Genomic DNA, 15,542 nt, shown 5'->3' with positions numbered 1-15,542 from the left:
TTGTGGGGAGGAGGGAAAAGGAACAGGAAGATAGACAGCTGTTGAGCAATGAGAGGCAAAAAGCTTTTGGCTGGTCTGTGCTTAGCTCCTGGGTTAGAAGCTTTACTGTACCTCACTAGCTAACACTTGCAGACAAGCACACCTGGTAAGCATTACCCATCCCAAGAAAAAAAACAAATTGTTTCAGGGGTTGGCCGTGCTCTGTGTGTGTGTTCAGATGGCCTCCCCCAAAGCCATACTGCAGTCTCAACCCTCAAACTTCAATACAGATGAATACCTGAACTATTTAGACACAGCCCACTCCTTGGTCATAACTGGGCCAGCCCAATCTAAAAATATATTCTCTTCTACTCACATTGAGGAGAGAGATATTTATAGATACTTTGGGTTGTGTGTAAGCAAAAGCAGATGAGGCCTCAGGTTTTACCAAAGCCAGATTGCAAGTTCAGTTGAAGGAAAACAGATTGCATATGGACTATCTGCATTTTCTTAGAGACAGAAGAAAAGGAGTGAGGGGGCAGTAGTGATCAGTTTTTGTCATCTAGGCCAAGTACACAAATAAAGAATGGCTGGAGCTGTTTTCAACCTAGCAGACAAAGTCCCTAAGTCTTATCCCATAATTTTTATCAAGTTTTCCTGTGAGACAACATTTTCTTTTGTTCTTCAAAGAGCATTACAGAAATGAGATATTAATTACAAATTCAAAAAAATCAGCAAAAAATATTCTCTGTTGGAATGATTAAAGATGCAGAACATGTTCCTTATATTGCAGCTCTGTTTCAAACACAGTTTGGACATAGTTTGGGTTTGGTGAACTGCAGAACATATAATCTGGTACCACTGTAGCACACTAGGTTCCAGTAATTATCAATACTTTAAGGAAGTATTTCTACTACACAGACTTGTTTTATGCTGTGCCCTGTCATGATGAAAACCAGTAAACGGCCCAGAGCTACGTATTAGCTTTCCCCACTGACAGAGGTTCTGATCAGACCTTCCAACCGCAGTTCCCTAAGTGGTCACGGTGAGGACTACTATCTTCCAAATTCACCAGAAACACTTGTGCCGACACCTGAACAACACCCTTTCAAGAGCCTTGCTTTTCCCAAAAGTATCTCCCATGATGAATAAAGTGAGAGGCAGCCAGTTTGAAGACTTGTAGGCAGTCTGATATGTCTACTTCATTTAAAGATGACCTCACGCTTTCACTGAACTTTCTCAGGGTTTTGGCAGTCCTAAATGAAGTAGACTTCCCTCCAGTCTAATCCTTCTACTTCTTAGCTGACAAAAACCCTTCTTCCCAACCCTCTACAGGAAAAAAATTTTTCTTTATCAGGAGGTTTGTGGCTAGTGAACATATCTGGAGACTTCAGTCCTGTGCAAAGCAGAGGTACCGCAGATGGGAACAGTGGGAATGAAGGCTGCCTTACAGCCCCATTTGTTCTCAACTAGAGAAATCATTACTATAGTTAAGAAAGAGCTCACATCCACATTCTACTCTGTTCCTAGTCTTTTTGCTCAGGATCATCAAAAGGGGACTACAGAGGAACCAGCAGAAACTAGAGCGAGACAAACAGCTAAGTGAAAGAACAGGAACTGCTCCTTCCTATCACAAAGCTAATACAACTAAAGGAATCATTTTTTACCACCTTCCCCACCCAGAAAGCACAGATGCAGGGGCATATGAAAGACTGGCATGAGATGAGCCCATGGCCCTGTAATGGCATGGTGCAGTGATTCACTTTCCACATACGGTAGGAAGATCAGGAGGCAGACAATGATACTCACCTGCTTGCAGGAGGAGGGGTTAGTTAGCAGGTCCTATGCAGGCAGCAGCCGCAAATAACAAAGAAGGAAACATGCCAAAAATCAGTCACAGAGAAAAAAGATACCAAGTCCAACAAGGCAGCTGAATTTAGACATACACTATAGTCTAAGAGAATAAAATGCTTAGCAGGACGTACTGGACCAGATGGTTTAAAGGTATTTCAGCATTTCTTTGCATATTTTAAGCCAGTAGGTGTTGGGAAATTAGAGTTCTTGATCTCTTTCTTTCTGAAATGAGGACAAGTCAGTCTCCAAATCATACGTCTCCTCAGTCTTGAAACTAGGATGATGCTTAAAATACCTTTACAAATCTAGTCTAGAGCCTTATTGAAAGAATTGTCAAGGTTAAAAATTGAGGGTCAGTTCTCCTCTCCTGATGCATGGGCACAGTTTACCATTAATACTAACAATCTGTTTCAATAGCGCATTATACTGATAAACAACTTTTAGCCAAGTATCTCAAAAGCACTCACTAACCACTAAACAAGCCTCACAGCATGAATAGGTGACAGACACCAACTCTTTTATAACATACTTCATGCTACAGGAAAACATCAGATATACTGAATCAAAAGGTCAATAATACACTGTCAGATTGTAGCAAAGTCAAAAGACAAGTGTTAAGAACTTCCAGTTCAGCATTCTGTATGCTGGACAATTCTGCTTTCCCTCATAGCCACAAACAGAAGATATACAGGGCTTGAGAGAGGAGAACAGACCCTTTGTCATTAAAAAAAAGAAGAAAGAAAAGAAGCTGTTTAATATAAATGAAACTGGAAAAAACACAAATAACATGTTAGTAGCAGCAAAGAAAGAAATCTCTTCATCTGCACTCTTTCTACATTTCAGATGCAAAAGAGCAGGTCTTTTCTTTGACATTTTTCTTTACAGACATTTGGATGAAGTTTAAAAGTCAAAAAACCCAGGGTAAACACATATTTGGCCAGAGTGGAGTATTTCAAGAAAATAAAAGAGAAGAAAAGACTAAGTGTGAATCAACTGGAAAAGTCCTCATAGGATTTTGATTCAAAAGTAATTTCAGTTTCCTGGCCTTTAAGAAAAAGTGAAAATTGATGAAGATTTTCTGATTGGAATCCAGCTTGCATTGGGGTGAGTATGCATGAAAAAGGAAGTATCACTTAAAGTAATAGCAATGGAACATCTGAGGAAAACGTGTAAGAGCAAAACGAAAGCTGGAATAGCATCAATACACCTAAGTATTTAAAAAAAAAAAAGTGTCACTTACATAAGTGATAATCTAGTGTCTGGAGCCACTGTCATAAAGTATTTTTAATAAGGATGTAAAAGGACTGTTCTGAGACCCACGGAGGTCACTCTGAAGTGATGGCTCCATTCCAGTAGGAAGAGGTTAGGGTTAGGTTAGTTTACAGTTGAATAGGCCACACTGCTTTTCAGTGGTCGGTAATGCAGCCATAAATATTATGTTTCTAACTGAGAGCTGGCAGATCAGAATAGCTTTGGCTTTGGATCTTGGGGCCAAAAGGAGATAAAGCTTTGGAAGGTCATTTCTAGTGTGGAAGCTACAATGTTTGCACCCAAAATGCTATGGGTTGACACAAAAACACTGCAGTGGAATGGCACCTTGATGCTGTTAAGGCTGATCTTGTGTGCAGATGACAGAGCCTACTAACTGAGAGCTCACTGCTACATCTATGCTGGTGGTACAATGCCTAAATCCAATCTTGTACAGCAGTGAATGTTCATATGCCTTGCTTCCTCACTATGAACTAAGCTCTTGTTTCAGTGAATAGGATTCAACAGGAAGGGAAAGGGAGGGACGCACTGAAACAGCAACAGCTGTTTGCAAGAGCAGAATGAGAAGCAAAATCCAATCAAGCAGTGGGTAACAGCACATTGTTCAAGTTGAGATGTTCATCCAGATAGCTCTGAGGTAGTAAACCAGAGGAGCTGTTCATTACGTTTATTAAATTAATCATTAGATGGAAAAAATGACAGAGAAAGAGAGAGAGAGAAAGAAGGGAGTGGATGGAAAAGTCCAAAGACAAGGGTTTCATATATTAATTCTAAGTTACTGAGAAAGTTGATCATAATAACAATGAAGTAATCCTCACCATTATAAGGTTTGATCATAAAAGCTGTTTATGGCAATCATATCCGAGTCTTTACCTAAAACACCACAGCAATAATCTGATTCTGCAGAGTAGGAAAGATTGAATTTCTCCAAACACATTCCAACAGCAAAGGAAAGCTGGGGGAGTTCAGGGAGTGTAAGTACAGTCCTCTCCTGCAAAATTTCATTCAGTGGAGACAGACAGATCGAAGATGACTTGCTTTCCAAGAACAAGAGGAGGAGAAAAAGACATTCTAACAAATGGCTGCTTTTAAAGCATGTTGTTTGTGTTACACTCTGCAATTCAGACAGTTTCTGTCACTTAGCCAGTTGGGTCAAGAAGCTGTTTCAGAAAAAAAGAGATAAAGCAAAAGACAGTTGCTTCAGTCACCTTGCTTGATACTCAGGCAACTACAGACACTGTCCTTGGTTGAACGGGAGAAATAGAAAGACAGATATCAAGCATGAACATAAAGTTTAAGAGCTTTTGGAAGCCAGTGGCTGCCGAGGTCAAACTGAGCGTTACCTGTTGGGTGTTGTTACCTCTGAGAGCTGCCCATTAGTTTTAAGTATGTTGACAACAGAAGGTTACACTCTGCCCAGTAAGTCCTCCCCACCTCTTTCAGTCTTGTGATTTTTTGAACAGCGGTAGAGCAGCAAACGACGCAGCCTGACTGTGGGTGGCAAGGGCCCAGGTCACTGCAATGTGTACCATCCTCCTCCAGATATTCAAGGAAAACAAGGTATGGAAAAGAGTACACCCCTACCTGGTGTCTCTGATATGCTGAGAACATCTTTTCAAAGTCTTCTAGATCCAACACCTTGAATGCCTTTAAATCATCAATCTCATTCCAGATTGTGCCATGGATCCTCTCCTGAAAGAAAACGTCATATTTTAATGAGACGCAGCTTAGCAAAAGCTTCTAGCTAAGCATATCCAAACCCATGTGGACAGATCACATTCTGCTACCCACTTGACACATTCCTATACATTGCTGATGTCATTTCAGAAACTACATTTTATTTCTAAGGTCAAAGGAGAAAAAATAGGGTCTTTCTTTTTTTTTTTAAACATACTGAGTACTTTGTATCTTTCATCACAGCAAGCCTCATCTCAATAACTATTATCCCACAGTACTTTTCCATTCAAGAGTGGCCATCTGTCTAACACAATGACTGTGGTCATGCTGAAAGAAGTGTTACCACCATGAGGAAAAAGCTTAGGAAGGGCATTGATGCATGACAAACCCCAGACACAAGTCTCACCACCTGCAAATTTTGCCAGGTTCTGGTATAAACACAAAGGGTATGTTGTTTCTATTCTGCCTGCCTATGAAAGCAGTTTAAGATTTTTTTTTTAATTTCCAAGGCTCTGATTCTTTGAAGTCCAATTGTTTCCTATTATGTGATCTCCACTGTCCACGTCAGTCCTTTGTCAACTCAAACACATACAAAATATATCCAGATCTCTGAAAGACCATCAGCAACACTAACAGCAAAAATTCACAACCTATGTGATACAGTACGTGAATGCCAGGGAATCCTAGCTATCTGGCAGATAACTAGCATGGAGGGAAGAAACACTGCACTTGGCAGATAGACCTATCCTTCAACCTTGTTCTCTACCAACCCTGGACCAATTATATTCTCGTAGTGCATACATTAGCTAATCAGCAGTCATCCTCAACTAGGAGAAGGATTTGGGCTCTCTCTCAACACAACTGTCCTTGCCAGCAAAGAGGACATAATGACAGAATTATCTTCTTCCCACTGACTGTAAAGGTGCATGTGGCATGGGGCAAGCTTTGGGCAATCTACCCATTCAGAAGTGGAAAAGTTGCTCTTCAGAGCTGACATCACTATCTTCCAGTACATTTAATTAATGAAGTACATTTAGTGTACTTTATTAACAAGAACAATAATAAAGGTGTTGACTAAAAGGAAAAGGAATGGACAGAAGGAAATGTAAAAAGACCTGAGCAAACCGAGGAGATCAATAGCCAGCAGAGCACAGACACAGAGAAAGCCAGGAACAGCAAGAGATGGCAAAGAAACCCTCAAACGGGCTCTGGCTCTGAAGCACCTGACTTGCACCTACGAAGCAAAGTGTGTTAACACTTCATTATGGGGACTAATTAGGAACAGGCTCTACTTCCCATACACAGCCTTCAAAGGAATCAGAGAAATGTGCTAAGCCGCAAGGCTCAAGGAGCAAGGAAAAACACCTGATGGGAGGATGAAATGAGGGGGAAATAAAGGTGTGAAGTGTTCTGGAGGAAATTCCTGGCAGGGCAGACACTGTGGCAGAAAACCAACACCCTCCCTCCAGAGGCAGCCTTTGAGTGCCCAAGGACATGGAGGAAGGGGTGCCTGACTGAAATTGCTGCAGTGCTGTTTACAGTGACAGCATACACTGAATGGGAGGAGCACCCATCCCCAAACAGGCTCACCAGTATAATTATAAAATTCCTTGCAATCAGTGTGGCCCCGCTTTCCATAATAACAAAATATCATGACCTTGTGACTATAACACAACAAATGAGTTTGGGAGGCTCACTTCAACCAAAGGAATAGGAGGAATAGGAAAGTTAATTTTCATTTTATCCTGTCCCTGGATTCTACTGCCAATCTCAGCCAGAACCATCCAGGCAATGTGTTCATTCTCATTCAATTTCCAGGCTGGCTTTATAAACCTCAAGTTATATATCCTGAGGGTTGTATTCAAACTTCAGAGTGTTTCTCAGAGCTCCTCACTGTTTCAAATTGTCCCACCAAACATTGGGATGAAGAATATACTTAGGGGGAAGCCAGTGGACATGACTTCAGGAACAGTCATTGGTGTCATTACCGAGACGAAGCCCTGAGGGTGCACGGAAGCTATATGCTGTGTTTGTAAAAAGGCTAGATGTGACTCAAGTGACAGCTACTCATATGAACCTTGCTGATCTACCTGTTGGGCTGTAAATTTCTCATGTCAGCAAAATTTCCCCATGAATGTTAAGAACAGTGAGAATGTGCTACCAAACAGGCTCATCTCATTCGGTGGCAGAGGTACCAGAAGAGACAATTCTGAGACTTGCAAAAGGAGCACAAAAAGTAGTTCTCCTCACAGAATGGCCAAGGTTGGAAGTGACCTCTGGAAATCATCTAGTCCAATCCCCCTGCTCAAGCACGGTCCTCTAGAGCACTCTGCACAGGATTGTGTCCAGACAGGTTTTGAATATCTCCAGCGAAGGAGACTCCACTACCTCTCTGGGCAACCTGTTCCAGTGCTCAGTATCTTCCCAGAAAAACAACCCAAAGAAGTTAAAGCGATTCTCTTCAACTGGATTCACTTTAAGACCCAGGTTGAACCTGGTCCTGTATAAGCTGGTTTGAACGTTATACGAAGCAAGAAGACAGATTCCAAACTAGCACTCACTGCAGTGGTGCAAAGAGAACTTTGACCCAAGCTGCCCAATTTTAGTGCTGAAAAACCAAAGCAGGTAATCCAGTCACAGAAAAACCAAGGCAAGGACAAGTACAAGCAACTTTTGTTGCACAGAACACTTGCAAAGGGGCCATCCTTTCTATTACTACCCTAAGCTCTGCCCTTGAAAACTTTCATGTTACTGCCAGATAATTTCCTACACTGAGCTCTTGCTACTCAGTTATGGATTAACTGGCTGATAGTTCCTTGTCATCAGCCAGAGAGACCAAGCATTTTAAGAGAAACAGACTTGCATAATGTGGTTGCTATGATAAATGATTCCCTCAGCACTATAAAAAATATTTATGGTCCCTAACTAACAATTTAAAAATAAAGTAAATTCTTTACTTCTTTCCTTTTTTCTTCCTCCTTAAATAAAAGGAGGTCACTTTATCTGTAGCATGCGTTTCACCCCCCCCCCTCCCCTTTATTTATTTATTTATTTATTTATACTACAAGTCTGCCAAGTTCTGTGGTTTTTCTGCTGTGCAGTGTCTCGGCCTCTTTTGAGAAACAAAACACATGAACTACATTTCCCAGAGTTCTCTAGCAAGATGGTAGCAATATACTGGTTGAGGAAACACATCTTTAGCCAAATTAAGTGTTTATAAGGCTTTTGCTCCGTCAAGCTCAGTTTTTGATATATTGCATGTAACATTTTGCTCACTGCAGCATTTCACCTTTGTAACGAAAGACCAGTTTGCTGAGAGGCCTATCAAAATTAGGGAATGGCAGTGCTTCAAGGAGCTAGAAATCATAGCAATTTGTCCTCTGCTACATCTACCAGGTGATTAATTTGCAATGTAAGATAAATAGGGATACTCTTCAAGTCACCAAACTCCATCATGCCTTAATAACCTCACAGCATGAGTGAAAAAATGACAGTACTTTGGGAAGCCCTTTCATCTGTCCTGCAAGTCCAGAGAAATCTGAGAAACTACTAGTGTTCTGTGAAGACTGGTGTAGGCTATTCCCAAATATTTTTAAAACATTAGGCACCAAAAAGTGAAATAGAAAAAAATTTGATTTATCTTTCATTCCATTATCAATCTGAAAAAGATACATGAGCAAAGTGGATTTCTCAAACTTCTCTCTTGATATCGGATCCATTTTCCTAGTTTAAAACAACTTCACTGTGAGCAAAAATTGCATTTCTGGCATGTTTGTTAACTGAGATAGCTGTTTTTTCTCACTGTAGAATTAGGCACCATCAAGGGCATTATGAGTAGCTTCACACTGAGACTTTGTAGAAATCTTCCCATTAATTTTAAATCTCTGGCGGCAGCCCTGCATCATTGTCTGCAGTGATCCTCAGGCTACTTTTAGGAAGAAAGTTCCAGAATTCTCTGTATCATTTTCTAAAGGAAATCAGAATCCTCACCAACATCAACATTCAACTGAAAAAATGTAGTCTCAAAATGAACATTTTCTGTTCATATGCCTCTCTCTTTTTTATTCCTATAGAGTATAGGAACCCTATAGGGGTTCCTAACGTTTCTTCTGAGACTACCTCACACAGGTCTATTTAGGGCTGGCTAAAGCAAGTCCCTTTTAGATCATCTACTGGACTCAGTATCTGCCTGACTCTTAGTGGGATCTATCTCCTCCAGCCATGAAATAATAAAAAAACACAGTTTAAGATTGTCTTGATTTACTCTGATAACTTCAAATGAATATATTTATATTTATTAAAGAGCTAATTACACAGATCCATACTTCCAGAGCATGGAAACCATCATTTGGACTAACCATAAATATCTGGTCCCTGTTTCACCTTGGGTGTTGTGTAAATCTAGGGTGGGAGAGCAACTCCACTTTCTGTCTAGAAACAAAGAAAGGAATCTTTCCAGGACATTACAGTGGTTACATTGCAATGTCTCTTCCTTAAAAAACAGAGATCCTTGGCACCAGCACTACTATAGTACTGTATGAATGGAATTCACAGACAATGCTGCAGTGCCCTATGAATGGATCTGTGGTGTGAAAGGGATTAGCCAGAACTCAGTCAGTTTATGCATCTAAATGGCTTTGCCGCTCATCATCAGCTCAGATCAAAGCTAATGCAAAGTCTGTAATTCCCTGAGGAAATCAGCTGGTTGTTGGTTGTTTCCTTGTTAGAAGCATGAATACTTTTTAGTCAAGCCCTTTCTGAGTTCTCTTTCTCGGTGGCGCCCATGGGAACTGTAGCCAATCTGTTATTGTCAGCTGCTAAGAGTTAGAATATATTTGATCATTCTCATAACACCCAATAGATCAATCCTTTATTTCCAAAGACAATACCAATACTGGGAAAAAAGGTGTCATATGAATTGTCCTGCAGAACAGCCTTAATTCATCTTTTGAGAAAATATATCACAAGCAAATTCCTTTCGCCAAATCCCATCCACACTTCTGCAGGTGCTCTTAACATTTTCTGACTCCACTGGAGCTGGCTGCATGGACAGAAAAGGGTTCACATTCATTTGGGCTAGCTCAGTCTTTGCATCATCTTTACACTTATTTAATAAAGCTTAGAACAGAGACATAGCACTAACTGCTTTGAGAAGGATGGGCCAAACAGTATGCAGAGATACCTAAGAGATGAATAAAAGGGGCTATCTGACCTGGTTGCAGCCCTGAGCTGGATCACTACACCTCACTACGCTGCATGGTGCAGACATGCCCTTGAACTCTCTGCTAACTGCTGCAGTCCTCAAAAATAATAATAATAAACCCCCACATACATGGTGTCAAATACATTTTTTTTAAATCAACAATATTTTTGAGGGAAAAACTTGTATCCATGTAAACTGGAAGCTAAGCACTGCCAAAACAACGCAATAATACTAAACCATAATTCCGGGCGTCAGGGTGCCATGCTTGAAAACTAAAGGTGTGATGACTCCTCCACACACACACACACACACACACACACACGCCTTCCCAGCTGGTATGCTCATTGTGAGTTTTTATTAATTCATGTATGGCTACTTTGACTGCTTCAGGATAAACACTGCAGAATGCTGCAATGTAAACAAAATGTACGATAAGCCCATTCAACCCACCCATGACTCTGTATTCGAGAATTCAAACCCATGTAAACAGAGAGAATGTGCCCAGGAATGAAGTGGGGAATCTGGAACACTGATGAAGACGGCCAAAACACATTGCCTCCTCCAGCAGCCAGAGAAATTAAATAATCCTATAACAAAGTGCACCCCAAAGAACAGGGCAAGCCATCTTTGCAGTGTCTGCACCACAACCTCTGCAGTTTTGCAGAGACCTTACTAGGTTAAAACACTGTCACTGACAAATGCTCCAAAAGGAGAATCCCTCCCTCCCTCTTATGCCCCTTTTCCAACTATTTTGCCTTCCTCAGAACAGCATTTTTACCCCCTTCACCACCCAGGCCTTCAATTTTATTAGCACAGCTGCCTTCACTCCTAACCAGAGGGCAGGATAAGCCTACAGTTACTGTACACTAAACAGAAACACCTGTGGCTCTTTTTCATATACATTCTCATATATACATATATTAGTTATTATTTCTTTTCTTCAGAGCACTAAGTCCCATGTTCTGAAAAGGAAAATAAATCCTCATTCTTACATTCTCTCCCACACCCCCCACGTGGTCTTGACAGACAAGCACAGACGGTGCAGCAAATATTTCACTTCACTTTATTTTAAAGAAAAGGAGAGAGGGGGAGAGAGAATTCTTGTGGCATTCCAGAGGTCCCTGGACACTCATTCCAAATGCCTGAGTTGGGCCCTGGGTGAGTTTCAGTCTAAAAGAGAACCTGGGTTTCTAGGCAGCCATCCAAACTCAACATAGACACTTTTTTTCTTTCTAAATGCGTTAAAAAAATTAAGGCCAAAAGAGAAGGGGAGGAAAAAAAAATGAAAGAGAAGTGGAGGGGTAGGAGAGGTGACCGAGGTAACAGAAACTGCATGCAACAGGAGGAATCTAACTCCTCCATTTTTATAACCAATTTGGAGTTTTATTCTCAAGAGGCAGAGCAGTAACCTTGCAAAAGGGCAGCTCCCCTTATGGCCATGAATCGATGGTGAGGAAAAACGGGCCACCATCCTCTCCTCAAAAATTGCTCCTGCCAGGGTAGAGGGGACTGGTTTGGGAGCTGTTTCTCTCTGTGTTCTGTCCACTTTGGCTCCAGCCTTCCTTTTCCCTAAGGCACAAATAAGGGTAGCTCTGGCACACCTGTCATGGCAATGTCTACCTCTGGCTTACAGGCATTTAGTCCCGCTGCAGCTGTGCTGAAACAATAGTACACTCAGATCTATTGCAGATCAATCTAACCTGCACCTTGGTCAACACAGGAGGTGCACTGCTCTGCTAGAGAATTCGGGAAACTCCCAGCATTTAGTCCCGCTGCAGCTGTGCTGAAACAATAGTACGCTCAGATCTATTGCAGATCAATCTAACCTGCACCTTGGTCAACATAGGAGGTGCACTGCACTGCTAGAGAATTCGGGAAACTCCCTCAAAACAGTTACTGACTCCTACTGACCACTAAAAGCCACTAAATCGCTGCCTTCTGTCACCTTGCGCTTCATGGCATCAGTCAACACTGGATTACACTTGGCAAGTAAACTAATTGCTGAGAGTACCACAACTTCTTACCTCACTCAGTTTAGCCCAGTTGAAGGATTTCAGTGGGTGTGAAGGCTGCGGGATAGATTTCTTCTTCAGGCTGGTGCCACTGCTGTTGAAAGTGGTTGCTGGAGGGGGTGACATCCCCACACTGTAGAAAGGTGGTGCTCCTGGTGGGGGAGGAGGTCCTCCTGGAGGAGGTGGTGGAGCAGGAGGAGGGGGACAGCTGGAGAAAGGCAGAGGGGGTGGCAGCGGGGGCAAATTCTCTGACATGAGAGAAGAGGACAAAGCTAACGGGCCACCAGGAGGGGGTGGCGGTGGGGGTGGGAAAGAAATGCTGCCACCTTGCTGGAAAATAAAAAGCACATAGAAAAAGAAAGCAAACAGTTTAAAAGGTACAATAACTCCATGTTGCCAGCTGATGTGGTTTTATTACATGTCTCAAAATATTTGGTGTTTTCTTTAAAGCCTCCTGCACGCAAAGCCATGCAATAAAGCAAGGAATCTCAGCTTTCATTTAAGAGAAAGTTGCAAGGCCTTGAAGTTGTGGAGAAGAGCTTGAAAAAAAAGAACCATAAATGGCTCAGAAAAACAGAAAGCTAGTAAAAGAAGCCAAAATGTATTATTTTCTCCTTATGTATGAAAAAAAGAGAAAAGTTCAATCTTGTAAACTTTTGAACTCCTGGATTTTGAACCTTAGGGTTTGAAATATTGAATACCTGTGATTAGGCCCCACTAACACAAAGTGGGAGAAGGGAGGAGGGAATGAATCCTGCTTTCTGCACTCTCTTGCTACTCAGGGCTGTGTTCTAGCAAGTCAAGGCTCAGGCACACCACGAGGATAGAAGCAGCACTAGGCAGGAGGGAGCAGCTGCAAATGTCACTTCTGCAGAGCTGCAAGGCAGTACAGATCCTCTTGAGACATGACATGGGTCCTGCTTCTCCACAAAAATTTACTCTCATATCTGTTAAGACTTCTTTCTATTCTGCTACAGTAACAATCAGGGCCACCTATCACACTCACTTAGCAGTAAAAATTATGGCTAGAGGAGGACACATGTGCCTCAGCAATTCTCATATATCACAAAGAGGGGGGCTGAGGAGAAGGAATGGGACAGCCCATTCCAGCATTCTATACTCTCAGGTCTCTACTAAAAGTCTAAGCAGTTTCTAAGCATTTGTATTTGTGGCTGTCTGGTCAGGCTCTCTTCTGTACAAGCCATAGAAAGATTTTCATTCATTATGTGCTTTTGTTCATCATTTGCTAGTTAGCAGGTTTTAAACAAGGGTAGGAAGAGTCCTAGTCTCATACCGAGAACTCATTAAGTTGAGCTACTAGGTCGTTCATCTGGTCCCGGGTCTGCCGCAGCTCCAAGGATTCCTTCTGCAACTTGTCCTTCATTTTGTTTAGTGTCTTCATCATTTCATCTTTCTCTTGGGTCTTTGTCTCACATTCCCGTTCCTTCTTCTCTAGCCTGCTCATCAGCTCGGCATGATCTACGGGGAACAGGGAAATGGGGTTGACGAAACAAATCTCATGAACAGTCCCCAAAGAGATGTAAGTTACACTGCAGTAAAACTGACATAAATCTGTTGGTTCAACTGGAGGCATGTCATGAGAGTAGGAAAATGAAAATGGAGGCTAACTGTCTTTACGGTGATCTTCAGCGATCAAGACATCGAGACAACGATGTCTAAGGTTCACTTGGATTGGGAAGTCACTTCACGTAAGAATTGAGGGAAGCTCCGTCCTATGAACCACATAAACTGATCAGCATGAGACACAGGAAAATGCAGTGGAAGAAAGAAAGCAAGGTTAGTCTGTGCAAGAAAAAACTGGACAGTGAGTTCTGCCCAGCTTTGAAGCCTGCCGTTCTGTGACTGAATCAGGATCTTCTTCTCTCGCTTCCCCAAACACAGTGGGCATACTCACCTTTCCGGAACTTCTCTGCCTGGTCCCTCCACTGCTTGACTTCATTTTCGTTCACCAGCCTGAAAGATGAAATCAGATCATTTAAACTTGTTCGGAGCTATCCAGCCCAGAGGGCAAGCTGCCACTATGTATAGTGATCAACAAAAGATAGCCTGACGGAGTTACACAGGTTTATACAGGATCATACAAGTGGTCAGTCTGGTTCCAGACCCCGATCCCTACTGTTGTCAACAGCTAATATTACAAAGGTGATGTCTTCTGCTCAAAGCCCTAAAAAAGGTTAAAGAAATGCATGGGGAAAAATCCAGACACTTTCCTAAGCTCAGGTAATAACCTTAAAGTGCCAAGTCTACTTATTTTTAAAGACAGAAGTCATAGCTAAAATGACCATTGCCGTTATAGGTTACATATTATCCTACCCTTCTTACAATGCTGGATTGCCATCTTTTTTTCTACTTCAGTGGTTCTATTTTTCTTTCTTAAAAGGTGAGAGGATGGCTATCTATTGGGTAATATATCAGTTACCAGGCAATGCTCATATCTCATATCAGCACAGCTATTTCCTATGACTGACAGAAAATATGCAGGGCATGCTGGGGATTGATGAGATACGCAAAATGAGGAGGAGCTATTAAAGGAAATGGAAGATCAGGAAGATCTTGATTTCAAGACAGAAAGAGATCAACATCAATATATTTTTCCACGATGAGATATCAGCTTTGATTTTGGCTCGTGCTTGTAGGAGGAGGGACTATAAGTTTTTTAATACAAGATAATTTGGTTTTATATGATGTTTATGTTCTATGAGAATGCTCTTTTCAGTGGATAACTCAGAAGGGTAGTGGGCCATGAATTACCTGCAGAGGCAGATGGATGCGATGCAGAATCCAAAAGTTTGGCTAAAAAAGGACTGAGAACAGGGGAGTTGAGATGAGAGCCAGCTCATGTAGCTAGACTTCTCAGATTATGCATCCTACAGGAAAAAATAATGGTAGAACCCTTGGCCAAGTCTGTGGGTGATAGCATGCAGACATTTTATAGAGAGGTAAAAGGTTGTGTCCCCTACATGGAGGCTGCTATCCACTATTTGAAATCTTTCTAAAGTATGTGTTCATTAGTGAGGAATGAGATCTAGGTAGAGATGACCACATTTTTTGAAAATATCAATGAAATCTTTCATCAATATTTTGACAGAAAGAAGGTATGTGAGGAAGCCTGGTTATATTATGAGGAGTATTTTTCCTGCTCCTCAATCAGCTTAATATCTAATGGAACGTAAAACGCAAAGGCTCGGATTTTGCTGAAAAATACAGGCTGGTTAAGATGTAATTTGGAACGAAACTTTTAGAAGACTAACAAACAACAAGGAGTTGTAATTAAAACAGGAAACGCCTCAGTCACGATATTTTATTTGCTAATTATCTGCATACTTATTGTATTTTTTTATACCTGTATAACAGAAATAAACAATAATGCAGCTTACATTTTAATGATATTTTTGACATTGAAATTGTCCAATGGAGCTATATCTGGATCATCTCCTCGCTCATCCTGAAGAACAATTTGTTGGAGTATTCTGTCCAATAGCTGCCATTGCTGAAAGTTTCCTCCATTCCTCTTATCTGCATGGAAA

The 15,542-nt window shown here is 41.5% G+C and overlaps 1 protein-coding gene across 13 annotated transcripts in view; it reads right to left on the bottom strand.

The window, feature by feature from the left end:
• Positions 1-15,542, bottom strand: part of DAAM2 (dishevelled associated activator of morphogenesis 2) — a 233,666-nt gene that overhangs the window by 39,208 nt on the left and 178,916 nt on the right. For 7 of the 13 annotated variants that reach the window (XM_009685220.2, XM_009685218.2, XM_068939559.1 and 4 more), the window contains 6 exons: positions 15,393-15,531; positions 13,910-13,968; positions 13,289-13,473; positions 12,007-12,324; positions 4,687-4,794; positions 1,789-1,821 (listed from right to left, as the gene is read on the bottom strand). In XM_009685220.2, the coding sequence (XP_009683515.1) occupies positions 1,789-1,821; positions 4,687-4,794; positions 12,007-12,324; positions 13,289-13,473; positions 13,910-13,968; positions 15,393-15,531 (842 nt within the window). The remainder of the gene's footprint in view (positions 1-1,788; positions 1,822-4,686; positions 4,795-12,006; positions 12,325-13,288; positions 13,474-13,909; positions 13,969-15,392; positions 15,532-15,542) is intronic. The other 6 variants (XM_009685225.2, XM_068939562.1, XM_068939561.1 and 3 more) reach the window with 1 other exon arrangement.

Source organism: Struthio camelus, chromosome 3 (assembly GCF_040807025.1).
Source record: "Struthio camelus isolate bStrCam1 chromosome 3, bStrCam1.hap1, whole genome shotgun sequence".
NCBI lineage: Eukaryota > Metazoa > Chordata > Aves > Struthioniformes > Struthionidae > Struthio > Struthio camelus.
Note: the sequence above shows the minus strand (reverse complement) of the source record. Positions and strands in the feature narration are given on the sequence as shown.